General features: G+C 44.5%; 1 protein-coding gene across 1 annotated transcript in view; it reads right to left on the bottom strand.

The window, feature by feature from the left end:
* Positions 1-1,250: 1,250 nt before the first annotated feature.
* Positions 1,251-21,378, bottom strand: part of WNT2 (Wnt family member 2) — a 46,332-nt gene continuing 26,204 nt past the window's right edge. Inside the window, exon 5 of the mRNA XM_014838408.3 lies at positions 1,251-6,294. Within this exon, the coding sequence (XP_014693894.1) occupies positions 6,065-6,294 (230 nt within the window). The 3' untranslated portion in view covers positions 1,251-6,064. The remainder of the gene's footprint in view (positions 6,295-21,378) is intronic.

A 21,378-nucleotide genomic window follows, 5' to 3' on the forward strand; every position in this document is an offset into this window, starting at 1 on the left:
AATACCACCCCCACAATGCCAGTGTTGCCTGCAATAGGGACAACTCAAAGCGTGGGGAGGGGCGGGTGGGGAGTGTGTTTCAGTGACCAACCTGCAGATGATACCCACCTGGGCCTTAAACTGGAAATTCTCGTTCTCTTTGCTTGAAACTCAGACTTTCTGCATTTTGCAGAACCCCTCTTTATTATTACCCTCTCCTCTGTTCTGACAAACTCAACATCACTCAACTATTTCATGCAGAGCTATAACGTTCTCACTCCTCCACCTTCCAGGCCACATCTTGGGGCTTTTTTTTTCCCACTGCTTGTTGTGAAACTGAGTTCCTAACAGGAATTCTGCCTCCAGCTTCCAAAACCACATTATTGTTTCTCCTTGCTAACCTTTCATCCTTCCTTTGAGTCCCATCCTCGGAAACCCAGGGGCCTCATGCTTTCCCACACTCTCTGGATACAGTGTAGGCCCAAGTGAGTTTCAGGTCTCAGCCTGTCTCATTCTGCCCCATGAGGCTGAGGGTTCAACGACTACACCCCTTCCACAAGATTCCTTCCCAGCTAGACTGATACATTAATAACGAGAATTAATCTCATTAAGTAATACTCCCAGTGAGGTGTTCCTAACTGAAAATGCCAGGGGTATATATGGCTTGTATTTTAAAAGAGGACTTAACTCAAAGTGTTAGACCAGTGGTTCTCAGCCGGGAATGGTTTCACTATCACCCCTCACACGCCCCTCACCCACAAACACACACTGGGGTCATCCGGCAATGTCTGGAGACGCTTTTGGTTGTCATAACTGGGGAGCAAGGGAGTTGCTTCTAGCATGTTGTGGTTAGAGACCAGGGTAACTTCTAAAGATCTACAATGTGCAGGGCGGCTCTCTCACACAAAGGGTTAGATAAAGGGAAATTTCATTGACTGGGCAATGTCTGGGCAAAAATATTTTGGGGAAATGCCCTTTGAAAAGCACACACAGACACGTGTCACCCACCACCTCTTCTTCAGATCATCCCAGTGTGGTAGTTTCTGGAAGGAACAATGGAATCCTAGAGGGACAGGGAGCAGCCTGACTCTGGGGCCATCTTGGGGTGCATGAAGTGCAGAGTCAGCAACTTGCTTAGTCAGGTCACCCCAAAACATAGTTTATCAGGGAAGAGACAATCGGGGTGGATTTCCTTTGCTGGGGGAGAGTTTGTTTCCATTTTCTGAGCTTTCACTGCTTGTATATAAGTAACACACACAATCAGGATGCACAGATCTCAATAAAGGGGTGAGGGATCTTGTATGTTTTTAATCAAGCTGAGAAAATACCATTTTAGCCACGAGTAAGCACTTACATTGAAAGCAGTAATTCAGAGAAGTCAACAGGGTGGGTCTAGCTGCTGTGAAGAGACACTGAATTTATAAATGGTGCGAAAGCAGGCTGACACCGAGAGAGGGCAAACACTTAGATGGCGACCACAGCAGAACACAGGGTAAAAATCTGGAATAATTTCTTGGTCTGGAATATAAGCCACACCCATGAACTCACAGGAGTAGTTATCCGTAAGGTAAGACGATTGCCGTCCCTGAAAATCTTTACAAACTTGAGAGACCCCTTTCGATTAAGTTGTGTTAAGCATGGTTCTGAGAAGAGACACGGGAATAATTCCCATAACCTGAGCGATTTCTTTTCACCAGAGGGTTTGGCAAGACTGTCACAAGTTTAAAATAACAAAGTCAACACTGAAAATTCTCTTTATTATGTTTTGATTTCACAGAAAATGTAGACTTGTAAATAACAATAGTTCTTTGTAACAATCTGCGTGACACTTTTATTAGCTTGTGGAAGTGGGAGGTTTGGTTAAACAGGAATCCATGTGAATATCAGGAAAAAAAAAAAACTAGAGCTGGAACAACTATGATTTAGAAAAATAATGATCATGTTGGGCTTTGCAAACCACCTGTCACCTTGCTGATCCCCAGAAAAATGTAAAGAACATTCTCATGGATGAGTGAAAGTTTTTTCTGCCTAGGTAAGGAGAAGGTCGAAAGAAGCACGTCTGAGCTGTCAGCTGACACCCGGGCATTGCTTTTCAGAAGTCGGCACAGGCCTGACAGAAGCATTTACCAGCTTTGGAACTGGCGAGGTCTATTTGTTAAGAGTACAACTTTTGCTCTGAAGATAAGGGAACCCAGGTTGAAGTATAGTAAATAGACACAAAGGAATGGTTCTGGTCCATTGGACACCTCTTTGAGCCTTTATTTTGAGAGTGGGCAAGAGGGGAGATGAATGTTTTTCACCTGAGCGAAACAACACCAGCCCCGGGCCAGCCTTTAAGAAATGAGAAGGAATAACAATATCCTGGCCTGAGAATGCTGCCAAGCACAAGCGCAAGCATGGTCATGTTGGCTGCTTCTGAGAGAGAGGCCCGCTGTAGGTCTCAGAGGGTCGATGTTAAGATTCCTTAGTAAATTCATAGGGTTAGGAAATGCTGAGGTGAAGCTGGATTTTCTGACTGTAAACCTACCTTCTTTGAAAAAGAAACGTGATACCTCATGTTTTCAAGCTTTGTAAAAACTCCAAGAAAAAGGAATATGTTATGACAATTGAAAACATCTATTGAAATTAACGTTGGTGGCCTGGAGCAGAGCTACACAACAGGTATGGGGGATCTGGGCAGTGGCCTGAGGCCTCAGCCTCTGGGTCTCCCTATGCGTCTGGTAGTAGGTGCTGGGAGGGGACAGGGAAGCAACAGCAGGAGGAAAAGTGGAGGTTACCAACAAGAGCTGAAAAAGCCACTCTCTGCCATGACCAAGCTCAGCCACTCACTTGGCAACAGCTGTCTGGCTGTTTCCCTCTCATTCCCCCTCCCATCATCTGGCCCCATGCAGATTAAATTGCCATCTGATGGGTCCTTCTGGGATGCTCATTCCAATCCAGTGACATCTGTATAAGAGAGTCAGTGTTCTGAGATGCCCTATGTCTCTCCCACTTCCACCCTGAAGCATCTGTGGTCCAATAACATGCCAGGGCCCCCAGCCCCAAGGAGCACAGAGCCAGAACTGAGGGTGGTCTTGGCACTGGGGCTTTTGTGCTTAAACTTAAGCCATTGGAGGGGGGTCTCTTCGGGCAGGGCATTGACGCTTTCAGAGCCTGAGGGGCTGTCCAGGATGCTGTAATTAGAATGTGCCTTGACAAACTGTGTTCACAGAATACAGACAAAGATCAGTCGGTACCACAGACTGATTTAGGGAGGCAAATGTACTGAAGAAAACAACCCATTTGCTGGTCTCAGAGTCACGTGCAGATTATATCTTTATTGAAGAAAATTCCTGTGAACCAGTCAAGATCTCTGATTGTGTGGAACTTTTTCAGATAATGCAGAAAATTAATGGCTATCATCTTGGGCCTAGAAAGCTTCGATTTATAATAAGATTTTTATTGAGAGGGAATTTGTAAGGGGATTTGACTTGAATAGATTCTCTTATTATTTTGTTTTGGGTAATTCATGCCATGCCTTCCCTTAAAAGCCTCAGATAATCAAGAGTTTAGTACATTTTAGAATCATGGAATGTTGATCCTCCACCAAGCCCTAAATAAAATGAATTTGAAATTATCTTCACCTGTTTCTTTTCTTCATTTTTTTTCAAATAATGGCGATTTCCTCTTTCAGAAATAAAAGCAGATAAGAATATTTCACTCTCTTATAATGCCCTCCACAATGGCCACACACACTGATGCTTGAGATGGTTGCCAGAGTCTCCCTTACAGATTAGGACAATTTATGTAGGTTTCTACATGGATATGCCTTGTCTCCTTGCTCTTTATCAGGAAGGATGCATTTCAGAATAGAAAGAAAGATCTAAACATCCCAGGAATAAAAAGACAATGAACCTCCCCTTTGGATGCTAACATTATTTAGAATCCACTGAGTTACTTCTGAGACAGACTAGTTTCATTTAATAGATAAAGTGCTTAACTTTCTTGAACACTGTTGGAGTGTGGTCCTATTTGTGATGGAGTGCTGGGGTAAAGGCTGATATTTGTACAGATCCCTGCACCTCTCGTAGTCCCAGTTTCCACAGATACAAATTGAGGGAGCTGAGATGTCCTCTAAGTCAATTTCCATGTCTAAATGTATCCACAGATTTATGGTTTCACAGTTCATCCAGCAGGAAGAAGGGCGGATGGCTTTGGGATCCTCATGAAAGTCCCTTCATCCTTGCAGGAAGACATTCACAGCAAGTTTCAGTGTAACTAAGACTGAGCCCACTTGCCTGGCCTTCCCACTCACCCTACAGGCCCACACAGAGCTCAGAGCAGCTACTGTCATGCTCCACTGTTCCCACCCTCTAATCCATAGAATAAAAAGAAGAACGAGCCACTTTGGAAAAATTAGACAAGAAATTTTGCGGTTTGGGAATGAGGGAAAAGAGATGAATGCTGTCATTTTTAAGAGGGCTAGGAGGCAAATATCAATTATGACAAAATCCTCCAGCATGTTGCTTTCCATGAGCCTCAGCCTAAATGTCCTGCTGTAAAGCAAGGATAGAGAACCTGAAGGCCAAAGTATTACATGAGGAGATGTCAATAATTTGACACGAGATGCATATAACGAAACACCCTGTTAGTTAATGTAACTCTGTGAAGGCATCACATTGAGAACAAGAACCTAATTGTAGAAGCAGATGAGAAGCAGCTTCCTATATTTCACCTTTCCTTCATTTCTTATCCAAAATGGGGCAGGCGGCCTCTCTATTTCCCCTAGATGTCATCTTTTGGCTCGTGGCAGAAGCCAACTACAACTTGCATATTCATGTTCCCACAATTACAGCTGGGTCCCTTAAATATAGTCTCCAAGTTACGATTTGTTTGCAGTATAATATACTAGGGTTACCGACTTTACAGGCAAGTCTGTGTGTCATTTGCTTTAGGCTATGATATCTCGTCGTCTTGTAAGTGTCAGATGAACACAATTTAATACGACAGGTCTTTAAAATGTGCTTGAAGGGTAATGATGGTAAACACAGTCAACTTCTTTTGGGCATCTGCTTATGGTAAAGGCTGTCCAGGCATGACTCTCTGGAAACCTCTTGTCAGCATTTTCGTTCCCTGATCTTGTCAGCCCTGAAGTTGTCATTCTCAAAACCATTTCAGTTACAAAATTCCACGGCTCACATGCACCATACCACATAGGAATGTTATTCCCCCTTGTTTTCCTTATCTGCACAGACACATTTTCTTGTCTTCCACTCACTAAGGTATTTTCCTCCATCTCCACCCAGTAGATACAGGATGCTGCCAGATTGTCAATCTTCTTTTTAAATCCCTTCAGATCCTGAGTGAGAAGAAAGCCTCATTCCCTAAAGCTTCTTTATATTGAGGGGACAGTATCGCAAAGGAATCACTTTCTGCGGCTTTTGCTATTGCAAAGATTCAAAACTTGCCCAAGGACAGCAGTCCCACCCGGTCACATCAGATTTCAATATGGCAATAAATGCCTTGAAAAACATGCATTTTAAACCTAAAATTTATTGAAAGCCATCATTCTCCAGGCACTTACCAACTACCCCTGAAGGTGGTGGCCGTGAAAATCACTTGATCAGGCAAAAGCCTTGCTTGGTCTTTTCAAGAATTAAAGTTAACTCAGTGACAGCTGATCCTGCTTTCTTTACTTTACCCTCCAGAGAGAAGCATGGAATTTATTAACTGTGAGCATTTGTTGGAAGATACAGAAAAAGCTCCTTTGAGACACTATTCCCCTCTGGCCAACTGCTCTAGAAAGGCAAAACTTCTAGGTGGGTGGAGACAGTGAGCTGGGCCCACCCCTCTTGCCTTCCAACAGCCTGTCATGACCAGGAGGAGATGTGCCCCAGGATGCTGGAAGTCAGAGAGAACAGGGCATGCTGTATGTGCAGCACGTGGCCACAGTCCTGGGGCCCCCAGGGAGGGAGAAGGGGCTTCTGATGAGACAAAGGCCACATGCCTTAGGAATACCTTCCCGAGAGAACCCAAAGACCCAGAGTCCTTGCAGAGCCAACGGAGTCCTTGCAGGAGGAGAGGTGGATGGCAACCTTCGCTGGGGTCATGTGGGAGATGCCCAGTCGGCACTCTTGGGGGCCTTGCATGTGTGCACATCCAGGGCCTCCAGGCAGTCCTGACAGCGCACGGCACAGCACCAATGGAACTTACACTCACACTTGGTCATCCGGGTGACACGGGAGGTGTCGTAGCCTCTCCCGCAGCACATGACTTCACAGCTGTCCATCCCTCGGGAAGTCAGGTTGCACACGCGGCCTGCTGTACCCAGGGAGCCTAGAAGATAAGCCAGGGAGGCGTCACCGAAAAGGTACAAGTGGACTGCAACATGCCTCGAGAGGAGAAGAGTTAGGAGGTCATCCTCTGGGACGGGGCCCTGACTCCACCTCACCACAGCCTGGGGCTGTACCACCAGTTCTGTGGGCCCATGTAGCGTGTGTCAACCCTGGGAGCCAACCACAAGGAGTGCAGTGGTGCCCAAAAGGCCAAAACCAGGAAGGATGTTGTGAAGCTTTGGATCTGCGTTGGGCAACCTGACTCCAGCGTTCCCACTTCTGAGTTAGATCAACTTCTCAGATTATCCTTGACTAGCCTTGGATTGATGGATCACCGAATGGGCAAGGATGAGAATGAAAGAAGGATCTATCCTAGTCCCTTCTGTCCTGACCTCAAACCATGTTAAGGAAGCAGTGGCCAAAGTTAGCTCTCTCAGAACTTGTAGGGGTGTGGAACCCTCAAAGAGAGGGGATTCTGTCTCCCCAGACCTGATTCCACTGGCTTATTAGAAGAGAGGAGAATTCTGGTTGTTGAAGGGGAAGTGTGGGCATCATTTGTGTAAGACCTTGAGGAGGGAGCAAGGCCCAGCCTGGTTAATCTTTTGTACTGCAGTCTAGCAGGCCATCTAGATGTGTGTGAGGCATCTGGTTGAAGTCAAGATTCTAGGTCTTCTATGAACAAAGCTGGCATAAAAACCCTGTTAGGAATGACCAGTGGAACACTGTTTTAGTTAATTAGGGTGATGTTTGCTAAATTGCAATTCATATTCATATATTTGTTTCTGAAAAAAGAATCTCAAAGACAGGAAGCCTCTTAATTTGTTCTATCCCCAGGTAAGCACCCAGAATTCTTTCACAAGAGCATTATCAGACAACAGAACCAAGTGTAGGGGACATTTTTGGAGAGTCTGCTCAGCTTACAATCATCCTTCCTGCTTCTTCCTTCTGCACAGAGATGGGCGTCTCATAGCCATGTTGAACGACATTACCCCACTTATTGGTGGCAAGTGATTGGACCAGGGGTGGGCACCTGACTTGCTCCAGGCCAAGCAGGTAGATTTCCTTGGGGATTTGTGATTTTGATGGAGACAGTCTTGCCAAGTATAATCTCAGTAGCCATTGGCAGCCATGTACCATGGTGAGGTCTGAGGACTAGAGGAGCTCCACAGAGAGACAAGAACAAGGCAGATGTACAGAGACAGTGAGGAGAAGACATGGAAGGAGAATGCTGCCCAGATCCTGGACTATTTTCTTGTCCTGCTTCCACTTCTCCCTGAGGCCTGGCTGCATTCCGACCTTTGGTTCTTAGAGACTCTGTATCCTTATAATAAATTTCCCTTTTAGCTTAAACCACTCCAGTTTCTATTCCTTGTAATCAACAGTTCTAAATAATTGACAAACCTAGAGAAGCTCAACTCTTTATTAAAAAAAACAAAACATAACTTTATCAGGATGAAAAAGACAGTGACTTAATTCATTTTCCGTTCCTCCATCATTTAACTAGGAATTTCTCCCTCTTTATAACTCCTACAGTGCCTCGTGACTCTCTCTGTGTTTATCACAATCCACACTGTGTTCCAATTATCTATATAAATGTGATGTTGCCCTGCCTCTCAAGAATGACCAGGGAAGCAGCCAGGTTCAAGCAGGGCACGGGGTCGAGAAGAGAAGAGGGTAGGGCAGAACTCTCTCTGAGTGATCAGGCCACTGACAGCAGGAAGACAAGCAGGGGAATTTCACAAGGACAGGAAGGATGGCAAAGGGCCGGGGTCAGGGTGGCGGGTGGGTCAGCCAGGGATGGCCCAGAGCCTACATCGTGCCGAAGAAGCAAAGGATTAGAAGAGGCAGCAGTTGGGCCTGGATTCAGGGCAACCATCAGGACAGTGCTCAGAATTACTGAGTGTGCAAAAAGAACTCACTGCCAATGCTGCCTCTTAATAGCACACCCATTTATTTAGTTCAATAAACATGTAGTGAACACGTGTAAAACACTGTGCCTGCTGCTTGAGTTTTTGGTGGTGGTGGTGGGAAAATAAAATAATTAGGATTCAGTTCCTACTCTCAGGGAACTCATAATATAATGAAGAGATAAACAGGTAAAGAGAGATTTCCACTACTTCAAGATAATGGTTCTATTTGCTGAAGACCTGCTATAACACACCGTAGAGTTTTGTGCACAGCACCACTGCAGACAAAGCTCAAAGACAGGAGAGTGAGGTTATTCAGGGCTTGGGCAAATTAGGGTTCAAATCCTAGCTTTGCCATGTATCAACTGTGTGACCTTGGGCAAGTTACTTAACGTCATTAAGCTTCAGTTTCCTCCCATGCAAAACTGGGATAAAAACAGTTCGTTCCTCATAGGGTGGTGGTGAGGATGGGATGAGATGATGTCTGAAAGAGCCTGGTATAATAGGTGCTCAATAAATGTTAGCCATTCATTCACTTAACAAGTGTTTGAGTGTCCACCATGTGCTCCCACAGTCTGGGAGCTCAGGATATATCACTGAACAAAACTAAGATCCTGCCTTGAGGAGTTTGTGTTCTAGGGGGAGGGAACCAAGCACATTATATTAATGATATTTATTAGTATCAATATTAATAGTAAGCAAATAGGATTCGAAAAAGGTTGTGAATGGCACAGTTTTACAGAGGAGGTGGCATCAGAGATATGACATGAAGGATGAATAGAAGATTTGCAGGGCAAAATGGGGTGGAAGGCATTTCAGGCAAGAGAGCACCTCCCGGCAGAAATTCAGAGGGTAAGTTCACAAGACTGTGCAAATTCACTGTGGCTGAGGCACAGGTGTGTGTTAGGCAAAGAGCATGGAAAGGGAGGTTGGAGCAACCGGCACAAGAGTCTTCCTGCCTTGCTACCATTTGGATTTTATTGTACGATAGGTGGTGAGCCAGTCCAGATTTTTAATCAGGAAAGAACATGTCAGAATGATAAGTCTAGAAGAGTGGCTTGGGGCAGGGAGGTGTTCTTGAGGCTGTTGAATTAGTCCAGGCAAGAAATAACGAGTGGAGACAGAAGTAGCGTAAATACACAATGGGTGGAAGAGGGAGAGTCAGCAGGACTTGGTGACTCGCTGAAGTGGGGGGTGGGTGGTGGCGGGTGTGAAGTAGGAGAAGACTGCAAAATGTTCCTTTGGCTCAGCAATGAGGAGGTAACTGATGCCCTTTGATGAGAACTGCTTCAATGGAATGATATGGATGGATGCAGTGGATTGAAAAGTGAATGGGAGGAGAGGACTGGTGGACAGTGAGTGTAGGCAATTTTCAAGAAGTGTGGTGATGAAGAGGATGAAAAAGCATAAGCTGCAGGAGCGATGAGGCTGAAAGTGGGACTTCAAGGTTATTTTAGGCTGTTAAGTTTATTGGTGGTTTGTTACGCAGTAGTAGCTATCTGACACAATTCAGTAGGTTTTCACTTGTATAAAGTACAAAAGTGGGAAAAACTAGTCTATGCTATCAGAAGTCAGGGTAGTGATTCCTCTTGGAGGGTAGTGAAAAGGAGCATGAAGGAAGCTTCTGGAATACTGGTCCTCTTTAGGTTCTTGATCTGGGCATAAGTTATATGGGTGTGCTCATTTGAGATAATTCACTAAGCTGTACGCATGTGATATATGCACTTCTCTGTATGCATTTTATATTTCAAAATCAAGAAGAAGGAGAGGGAGAAAGAGGAGGAAGAGGCCACGTACACACAGACCTGGAGATGTATGAGGAGCAGAAAGGTGTTCAACATGGCTGGAATGTAGCATTCAAAGGGGAAGGTGTCAAGAGAAGAGGCTGGAGTGGTGGGTGGAAGCTGCACTGTGAAAGGCCTTATGTAACAGGTTAAGGGGTTTAGACTTTAACCCAAGGGCAATGGAATGCTACTGAGAATTTTTACACAAAAAGGCACCATAATTTGATGCGTGTTTCAGCAGGATCACTATGGGAGTTGGGGTCGAATGGACTGAAGGGGGCCAGGGTGGGGGCAAAGAGACAAGTTAGACACCCATACAGTCTCTGGGCAGGACACGATGTGGCCTGGATGAAGACAGTAGTGGTGGGAATGGGAAAGGTAAATGGACCCGAGAGAAGTTGAAGAGGCAGAAGCAGCAGGACATGGTGATTGACGGGATGGATGGCTGAGAGGTTGAAAAGAGTTGGGAAGTACTCCCAGGTTTTTGGCTTGAGTGACTAGGTTTATGCTAGTGACATTTCCTGAGGTGGGGAACAAGCGGGGAGGGCCAGGCTTTGAGCAAAGACAATGAGTTTAGTTTTCAACATGTTGAGTCTGCTGTGACTGTGGGTTGACCAGGTAGAAATGGTCAGTGGAAATCTCTGGGACTCAGGAGAGGGGTCAGGACAGAGACGCAGATTAGGAAATCCTTTGCCCAGAGGTGGGAAGTGAAGCCATGGGTGGGAAATGAGACCCCCAGTGGGTGTGGAAAGCACTCCCACTGCCATCCCAGAGGCGACTCTGAATTTTGACCTTCTTCTGTTTTGTTCATAAGCCCCGCACACTAATAAACATTCTTCACTTCCACCGACATGCATTTATCAACATACGAATACATTATCATGCAATCAGAATCCTTTATCCTTCCTGGGCTGTGGGCCACAGGGGACCAGGACCAGGAAGTAAAGTGTCTCCTTCCTGAATCAGGCTGTGGGCCATTTACCAACACTGAACTTGGTCTTTTTTCAGTGGCTTGAAGCCTAAGGAGGTCTCAGTTGGTGGTCTAACTCAGCCTCGAGCAACGATCATGGTGGTTTTTGTCCTCCGAATACAGAAAACTGAACAGGACTCTGAACAGAAGGATTGCTCAGTGAAGTGACCTCAACACGGTCAAAACTCCGACAGGAGCAGACAGAGCGATGGCCACGGACAAGTGCTTAACTCAGAAGTGGTTTCAGTAAAGGAGACAAAGACTCCAGCAATGAGACGGATGTCTTAGGAGTTCGGTGTTTGGTGGTAGAATGCTGGGAAACACGATTAACCTGAACGTACCACTCTCCTCTGGCTGCCCACAAGGCATAATGAGGGCCCAGAAAAGGGAGATGAGAGGGGTGTTTGAAGGTTGAGAGCCACTGATGTCAGATCAGTGGTGAGATCATAGGCTGGAGCCGTAATGGGCCCCTCTGAGGTATCAGCGGCACCTGGAAGGGGCCACCGAGAGGGGAAGAGCAGGCTCTGAAGTTTGGGGAGAGGCTGCGGCTGCACAGTGATGGACTACCAATTGGCCCTGTTTTGGGGTTTGGATCTCATTAGATCTAATGACAGACTACAGGGTAGAAAGGCAGTTTTGACACTCATTGCCATTTGCTCAAAACCCAGAAAACAGCATTTCCCGAGCGCAGAAGCTACACAAAATTTATGGGTATTGCTTTCCTTTATAGGAATTATAATAAGGACTCACTATTATTGATAGAAGTAGGGCTATGCTGTCTGGGGGGCTTTCTATTAGCCTTTCCAAAACAGAAAGCATCACCATTATTCTTGAAAGATAAGACTCAAACTATGCATTCGTGTGTGCACATGCGTGCATGCTTTCTGAAAGGGAGCCACTGAGTTCTATGATCTGCCCACTTTAGTTCTGAATATGTGGGACATAAACTTTTAGATCTTTTTCTAAATAATATACTGACTTATCAACTAATGCGTCACTGCCCCGCCCCTTCTGAGCCACAAGAAGAGAACTTGGAGAAATAAATCCAGCTACACCCATCACCCCTGAGCCCAGAGGAGCAATCTTCTTTTTCACATCTTCAAAGCCATAGAGTTGAACTAATCTGTCCTTTCTTTTCTTCTTTTTTTTTCCTCACTCTTCTTTTCTTTCTCCCCTCTACCTTCTTTTTCATCCTTTTTCTCTCCTTTTTCTTCACAATTGGGACCAATATTTATGGAGTACTTACATGGACTAGGCCCTGTGATAAGCACTTGCCTGCATTATCTCATTTAATTCTCATAAGTTTATAAAGTAGGTACTATTACCATCACCATTTTGGAAATAAGGAAATGGAGGGTCAGAGAGGTCAAGTGACTTGCCCAAGATCACACAGCCAGCAGGTGGCAGGGTCAGGATTTGAAACCAGGCTTATCTGACTCCAGAGCTCAAGCTCTTGACGGTTGTGATATTTAGCCTTTGGTAGAGAGCTCCACCCCGGTGCCCTGCCAGGCCCCAGACAGTAGGCTCATGGGTAACAGAACATGTTTGGGGCTTTAGCATATTTCCTGTTTCATCAAATGAAGAACTTGCAAAGGTCCCGACATGTAACTTTTTTGGAGGGGACCTTTGTCTCCAGTGCATATGCCGAAGAAGATTAAAACACCTAAGGTTACATGACAAAGTGAACAAGGCTAGTTAACATGGTGTCAGTAGCTTACACTGCATTTTTCTTGTACTGGTATTCCCGTTGAATTCCTGTCACCTTTTAGAGGAATGAGTCCAATTACTTTGCAAAACCAAGACACACATGTCCAAAACACTTGTGACCTCAAGGTGGTTTTAATGTATGTCACTGATGGGGCCACGGCCGAAGACTCTAGGAAGAGCCCTCTCTAAGCAGAACTTTCTGGTTCAGGAAAGTCTGTAGCATCAATTTGTAACACCAAAAACGGAATGTCATAGCCTGATCACTTACCTAACTCTCCTCCAGACTTCATTTTAAGACACTCTGAGCCATTTCCAAACACCAAATTGATCTTTATGAGTCAAATATTTGTATCGTACATATCTACATAAGCATGTGTGGCTGGCTCTAAAAATACTTCAAAGGAGAAATTTTAAAAGTATTTTTGAGTAATGGCCCTATCTTTAGTTTCCCAAATTGATATGTTAACATATCTTAACAATGTTAAAAGGATACATACATATCTAGTTGCTTCACACTTAACGTTTGTTTAAAAAAATCATCCATGCTGCTTTATAATGTTATCTCTTACCACATTCTGATTTACTCAGTTCACCTAAGAGAAGTGACAAGTTGGAAGTTCTTTTCCCTGACTTCCCTTTGCTTTCCATTGTGAAGTGTGCCCACATGTGTGGTCGCCTAAGTACACATCCCAGTCCCCAGAGTATTGCAGACTCAGGCTCAGCGAGCCCAAACTTCCTCTGTCATCTTCACACCACACGGTCACGAGGTCATCGCCCTAGACTCAGTGTCCGTAAGATCCAGGCAGTCTGTAACGTCTATGCCGTGGGAAGGTGTGGGTTGCAGCCAGATCTACCTTTCTCCTCTCCACAGGTGGTGTCCTCGCCCTGACTCGCACAAGGGCTCACAGAGGCATGGAACAAGGAGGATGAAGAATTGGAGTTTCTCAATTGTGTAAGTTTGGGACCACTTAACGCACTTTTGGCGGGGCACCACTGAGGGAACTTTACAGAATCGAGCATCCCATCCCCAGAGCTATAAAATTCATAATGGAGTCAGGGTTCCCAGTGCAAAAACATTTCTGTCTCCACCGACATGCATCTTCCTGACAGCAGAGGAGGACGGAGGGCTTTTGCTAATAGTTCCCAGACCCATGCCTCTGGGACCTGGAGGAAGGGCGCGCTCTCGCGCTCTTGCGCTCTCGCTCCCTCTCTGTGGATGGGCCTGTGTCTTTGGAAATTCCTGCCACTCCAGGCTGACAGAAGCCCATATGTTGACCATTAGGGCATACAGCAAGATTCACGTAAGCACGTCATCCAATAGACTGTTTCTCCTCTGGTTGACTTACATGTTGTCATTAATGACACAGATTTATCGAGGGAAGAAAAGAATGTTAAAGAGCAAATGTTAGAGACCGCACATTCATCTACTTGCAAGGCTTACCCCTCCCTTGCATTAAGGACTGCAAAGCTGAATCTCAGAAAGACAATACCTCCACTGATCTCAGGTGATTTTATTCAATGCTTTCATAATAACTAGGAAAGGTCTGACTGGCACAGGAAAGCATGTCCCGCTAAATTAGCAAATCCTATCATGGAATTAAAGTTGTTGAGGTCAGACTCTTCAAGGCTTTCCATATCTGGCACTAACTAGCCTACCCAAGTTGTTTATTTCCCACCTGTACCTTCTAATCAGGCCATCTTTTTACCGTCCCACTGAAGTGACTTTCTGATGTCACAGCCGTGTAGACTCCTCATAAGAGTTAGTCTCATCTGATGCACTGGACTTTCCTCTCACTCCTTTACTTATTTATTTATTTATTTTGAGGAAGATTAGCCCTGAGCTAACTGCTGCCAATCCTCTTCTTTTTGCTGAGGAAGACTGGCCCTGAACTAACATCCATGCCCATCTTCCTCCACTTTATATGTGGGATGTCTGCCAGAACATGGCTCGCCAAGCAGTGCCATGTCCGCACACAGGATCTGAACCGGTGAACCCGGGCCGCCAAAGTGGAACGTGTGCACTTAACCGCTGTGCCACCAGGCCAGGCCCCTCTCACTCCTTTAGATTGAGTCTTCTCATCCCTCAACATTCAGCCCTATCCAGCACCTTCCTTGGGGCTCTCCGTGTCTGCTCCATGCCCAGCCGGCTCCTTCCTAAGTCCTACAGTGCATGGCATGCAATGGGGCTCAGACATTGCTTTGAAATGTTTGATGATTTCTTGTGCTTCTTCTCTCCCTGAGCACAGGGGTCGGGTCTTACCTTTCTTCTATATACTGCATAGTGCTCAGGTGGTCAACATATATTTCCTGATTTATTAAATATTAAATTAAAGACAATTTCTTAAAAATTAAGATCAGCCTTCCCTTGCAAAAGGAGGGCACACTTCTCCGGGGAGCAGTCCCCCAGTGCGGGAACTATGGTGAGAGTAGATGGGGAAAAGCCTGGTTTCTATTCAAATTGTCTCACCTGATATAAGAAATACGGCACATTTCTAAATGATAGAAATTCAAAATGACAACTCAAAGGAGTTTGTGGCATCAAGTTCAGTTTCTGTTATTGCAAACTTAGAGTAAAATTTATCAACAATTCATTCATTTATTTATCGATTCATAGGAACCTTAGGAATTTCCAGGTGAAATACATATCTTAAGAGGCCCAGAGAAGTTAATTTGTCCATGGCTATCTAATTAGTAATCAGTAGAAATAGTATTAGGTAGCAATGGGCATCACCAAAGTCTGCCGACCTTAATGCAGGACTTTTAACCAGGAATTTGAAATTTGCATAGCTTTAAAGAAGAGATTTACCACACCAGCACAAAATAGGTTTCATGGGGAAAGCTTAAATGAAGTAAGCAAACACATTATTTTAAAGTACTTTAACCTCATTCGTTTGTTGCAGCATATTAATATGGTAATTGGAAAGAAATTTGTTCTATTTCAAAAAAAGGTGTATTTGATAGATTCTTTGTTAATAGTTCAAGTTACGTCAAAGACTTCAACGTAAGAAAATGAAAATTTCCTTCTTTTTTTTCTGAAATTTTCGGGGTTTTTTGCAATTTTCAAAAATTCCATCTGATTGCCATTGTTAATTCAAATTAGGGCACTTTGTAGTATATCCTGAAAGTATAAAAATTCTAGCAAGTCTATATTCTGAAAGGTAATGCAGATTACAGATCATGCCTATAGATAAAACAGCATTGGATGTGAAAAGTATTTTGCTTATGTTAACAATGAGATCAGATGAACTAACCAGTAATCCTACTGATAGTAGTAAATTAAAAAGGCCCCAAAGAGTAAAAGTACTGAGTATTTGGTGGCAGCTAAAAGCAATAAATATAGTCTGCATTTATTTGAGACTTTTAATATCATCCAGGGACATGGGCAGCCAGCAACATCTTAAGCTCTGTAAATGGTCCACTAATGCACTTGAATATGAGGAAAAATTCCACTTAACACTTAACTCAAGCTTAAATGGGAATTTTCATAGGCTGTGTATTATAAAGGATTCAGAGATGAGTGAAGATGTGCTTAGTAATTACCTGTCAAAGAAACCAAGTTATCTTTAAGCAGCAATGTAAGAATTCATCTAATATGGTGAACCCCTTTTATGTTGTTTATAACTTGCCACTCAGGTCAATTCAACACATGCTTATATACTAGGTGCTGAGGATCCAGTGGTGAACAGAGTTCCTGCCATCATGGAATCAGAGTCCAGTGGAACAAACAGGTAACAAATAAATATTTAAACAAATTAACTACAACTGTGGCATGTGCTATGAATGAAAGAACAAGGCTGTCTGAGATTGGTCCTTGATACATTTTAAGGGGACCTGGCGATGCACTGGACATGGAAATGAGATAGTAGTGTAACAAATGCCTTGTGGGTTTATGGCTTCACTAACGGAGTGGATGGCTGTGCCATTTTCTGAGAAGGGGAAGCCTGAGGAAAACAGATTTTGGGAGTGGGACAAATCAATTCAGTTTTGAACAGAAGCACGTTGATAAAAATTTGAGCAATCCGAGCGGAGCTGTTAAGCAGGGAGTTGGATACAACATGAGGAGAGAGGACACAGATGTGGACTGAGATAGCAGTTAAAGCCACAGCAATGGAGGAGACCACCCAGGGAGAAAGCACAGAGACAGAAGAGGGCCCGGATTGGGCCCTGAAGATCTTCAAAATTTAGAAACAGAAGAGGAGAAGCTAACCACTGAAATTCAGAAAGACCAGCTATTAGGGCAGGAGGAAAATCAGAAGAATGTGGTGTTACAGAGGTCAAGGAAATAGAGTATTTTGGAAGGCGGGATGGGCTAATTGCACAATACGCCACAAAGAGTTTAGAAAGAGGGTCCACTGGATAGTAATTAATATTAATTATCCAACATAACCAATAATTGCCTAGGAAAATGATGACATAAGCCTCACCAATACATTTTTCATATCATTCTCTTCTAGTCTAGCAGTGTTAGCACTTTTTAGATATCAGTTCTTGAATTTCTACAACAAATCTCAATGCAGAAAGGAATGAATAACAAATTCTTTAATTTTCAAAATGACAAATATAAGGTAAGACCTTGTGATAGAGCAATGGAGTAAGGACTGAAACCTAAGAAACACCACTTTCCTGTTCGGGCTCCAGGGTCACTCAGCACCCAGCCTGGGTCCCATCGCCTCCCTGGCCCATCCACAAGGACTAGGAGGCCTATGGAGCCATGAGGGCAAGGACTGAGTCTGTCTTCCTCACTTTGCATTCCTGAGGCTTATCACAGTGTTTGGCATATAGCAGGGCTCAATCAATATTTGTTCCATGAAGAAATGAGGGACCTAAGATGTACTTGTGGGAACTGTACAGTTAATATCAAAATCAAGTCCATCCATTGCTATTGGCCGACATGTTGTTCCTGTATTTTGAGTCAGGTCTCAATCACAGCGTTCAGAGGTTCTGCAAACCAGGCCATACCACAGGGCAAGTCTAAAATGTAAATCTCTGTAAACCATGGCTGGGATTGCGTTCCCATGGGTCCTGAGCTGTTTGCTAAATGTGATTTATGTGGAAAAACCCATGATACCTGAGCGCTTACACCATTCCCAGCCTGCAGCTGTCAGCCAGGTATCCAGCTTTCAGCAGGCAACGAGTTAAGCGACTGTTGAACTCCATTTGTTTTTTGAACTTGACTGGAGAAGAGGTGGAGGGTTGCTTGTTGATGAGGAGACCTCGGGGTGACCTCTGGCCCGGGTCAGGGTTTTTACATCATAACCAGTGAAAGTGGCCTGTGATTAGGTGCAGACGCTTCTCTGCAGAGGGAGCGGCATTCCTTGGTCAGAGATGAACCTATCTCTAACTTAAGGGCTTCTTTGATTTACGGATGCCTGGGGCAATAACCAGAGTAGATAACCACAGAACCACAAGCATACCCACTGCAGAAAGCCCAGTTCTGAGATCTAGCCTCCAATTTAGCCTGCAAAATGTCACATGCACAGCATCACACAGTTGTACGTACTCTTCAAATCTGAGGGGAGTATTTATAGCCGAACATCAGAGCACTCACTTTCTTCAACTGAAGACTAGAGAGAAACGTCCTTTGGTGGTGTTGCCATAAGAATATCTTCCTTAATCAGTTTTTGAGCTTATCCTTTCTTGGAAACCATTAAAAACATTAACACTCCGTGAGTTAGAGGCAGGGATCGTCCCTTCTTGTGGGGTCTCAGATTCTGTCACATCTCCCTCCCTCCACAAACAGAAGTTAGGAGCTACTGCAGGATGATTCTGAACCACACACATCTATGACTGTTTTGACTAACTTGCTAGGGTGCATACTACAGAAGTTTCTAGAAGAAAATGACCAGGCTAAAGCCTCATCTTTAGAAGGCCATAGATCACACAGACAACTACAAGGCCCTCAGCAGCTGTGTGGGTGGAAGCAGGTTTTCTCAGGGAAATGTGCATCCCACACACATGCCTATTTGTATCTTACTCCAAATGCCAAGAACGAAAAAAATCCTCTGTCAACCATCTGAACTTTTGCCTACATGATATCAAACACCCTGAATCATATTTTCACTAAAACAATCATCTGATGGCCAACAGAATTAAAAAGAAATATTGCAAAGTTTGCATGGACGATTTTGGCATTTTCTTAGGCTCAGCTAAAATGGGCATTAAGTATAATTCAGATAATTTATGAATAATCTAGGAATCTTAATGGAAATCTGATTGAATACATTGGACCTGGGTATTTAAAACAAAAACAAAAACAAGGTGGCTCCTGCCTAATCAACACCAACCAAGAACTATATTCACATCTTTTTCAGTCATATAAGGTAAAATGAGCCTAAAAGAGAATAGAAATAATTTAAGAGAGTGAATAAATTATATAGCTTCCCTCAGAAAGTCCACATCTGCAGCGGTGTGCCTTGTGCCTGGTGCATCTGGTGGCAGAGAAAAATGGTTAAAAGGATGGACAGGCTCAGGTTCAAGTCCCTGCTCTGCCTCTTACCAACCAAGAGTCCTTGGGCAAAATCCGTAAGCTGTCTGTCAGAGCCTCCGTTTCCTCTCCCATAAGATGGGATAATAATGTACCCACTTCACAGACTTCCCATGAGAATCAACGAGAGACAGTAGATCAAGTCCTGAGGCCTGGCAGGTACTGCAGATATGGTTGCTAGTTTAGGATCAAGAAGCAGAATTGAGCTCTAATACAGGGAGTAGAAAAAGCCAAGTGTGCAAGAATAACTAGTATCCTGAAGAGGCATCAGGGATTAAGTTCAGAATCTGCTCCGTGGAGAAGAGAAAGTAAAGGCTTTATGTCATTGAATATTCATGACGCTGTAAATGGTCATCAAGCATAACTGTTTACTTCACTGTGCAAACTGCTTCAATCCAAAACACCAGAAAAGATGTCCTGGGGAAGCAGGTCCTCCTACATCTGAAATGATGTTTTTGCTTCACAGGCCTTTTCACATACATGCCCTGGGAGATAGGCAGGGACAAGTGGGTCAAGAGCACAGGCCATGGGGTCAGACAGCTGGACTTCCGTCCCCTCCAAGGCCAATGAGATCTTGAGCTGGTCATTCATTTTCCTCACCCATACAATTGGGATGATGATATCCAGGGCTGCTTATCTGACTTCAAAAAATAAGATGCGAGGGGCCAGCCCGGTGGCACAGCAGTTAAGTGCACACGTTCTGCTTCGGCGGCCTGGGGTTCCCTGGTTTGGATCCCAGGTGTGGACATGGCACTGCTTGGCAAGCCATGCTGTGGTAGGCGTCCCACATATAAAGTGGAGGAAGATGGGCACGGATGATAGCTCAGGGCCAGTCTTCCTCAGCAAAAAGAGGAGGATTGGCAGCAGATGTTAGCTCAGGGCTAATCTTCCTCAAAAAAAAAAAAATAATTAATTAATTTAAAAAATAAGATGTGAATTTGGTTCTTGGTGGGTGTTCATCAACCAGGAGCCACCCTTTTCTTATTCTTTTTTTTTTTCAGTAACCAGTTCCAACGCACTGATGTCATAGGGCGGCTCTGAGGATTGAATAAGACCGAGTATGCAGTGATTGGAGCCCAGTACCTGGCTCACAGGAGTCAATATGTAGTTCCTAAAATGATACTGATATCCACATGTCCTATGTGAGGAGGTTGAGGCTAAGCAGCTAGTTAACAGCAGAGGGGAGCCGGACCTCTGGGACAATCCTGTATCAAAGCACAGGTTTCACGGTAATTGGGTCGATACTGTGGCCTGACAGGCAGGACGACTTGTTGGAGGTCCCAAAGCATGCCAGGAATGCAGCAGGGCACAGCACCTGGCCCTCTTGCTCAGTAGGTATTCATCCATAGGCTGCATGTGCAAACCTGCTAAAGTGCTGCAAAGAACTAGCTCATCAAACCATGAAGGAAAGTCAACCACTCGGGGACACAGAGAGGCTCTGGACTTCTGGTGACCTTCCCTGGTAATTGTGACTCTTGGTCAACCTCAAGCGAGGACCTGGCTGCCATCTGCACTATTTTACTTATTCTTTTGCAATTAGTCTGGAATGAAAAACAAACTTAAAATTTAAATCGTGGATGTTTTTCCTGATAATGGAGTCCCTTGCTTTCTACTAAGTCTGAGAAGTTGGCTTGAGTCAAAGTTGGCTGTGGACTCCCCAACACCTCCTATACATGGAGGCTTGTACAAATTCTTACTTTGTACCAAAGTCTTTGCAAAGACTGTGCTAAGCCTGGAGTTCAGTGCTGACCAGGAGGGGTGAGAGGTGAACAGCACATGCATACAACACACAGGTGGGAACAGCTGTGGTGAGGTGGGCTCTGAGTGAATTCAAGATGGAGGAGGTGACATCTGCAAGGGAAGGGTGTGGCTTTAATAAAGGAACTGCCTCTTACACAGCTCTCATCCACTGCCCACCAACAGCCGAGCCAGTGGGGATGAATTCTTGCTTCCTAGTATTTGGCAATTTCTGAGCTTACTGGAAAGAGTAAACAATGAGGTATGGCAGACTACAGAACAGGCTAACTTTAAAGTCCCGAGGACACCCTCTTCCACAGTCACTGAGGTGGGATTTATGAGGGGGACCGGTACATTGCAAAGCTGTGCTCCTCTCAGCTTCAGGATCACAGGAAAGATGTTGGGTTGCTATATATAGCGTACATTAGTCCACTAATTAGAGTTCTGTCCAGGCTGAAGAATTTTGCTAATCTGCATATTTTGACTTTTTGCCACA

Source organism: Equus asinus, chromosome 1 (assembly GCF_041296235.1).
Source record: "Equus asinus isolate D_3611 breed Donkey chromosome 1, EquAss-T2T_v2, whole genome shotgun sequence".
NCBI lineage: Eukaryota > Metazoa > Chordata > Mammalia > Perissodactyla > Equidae > Equus > Equus asinus.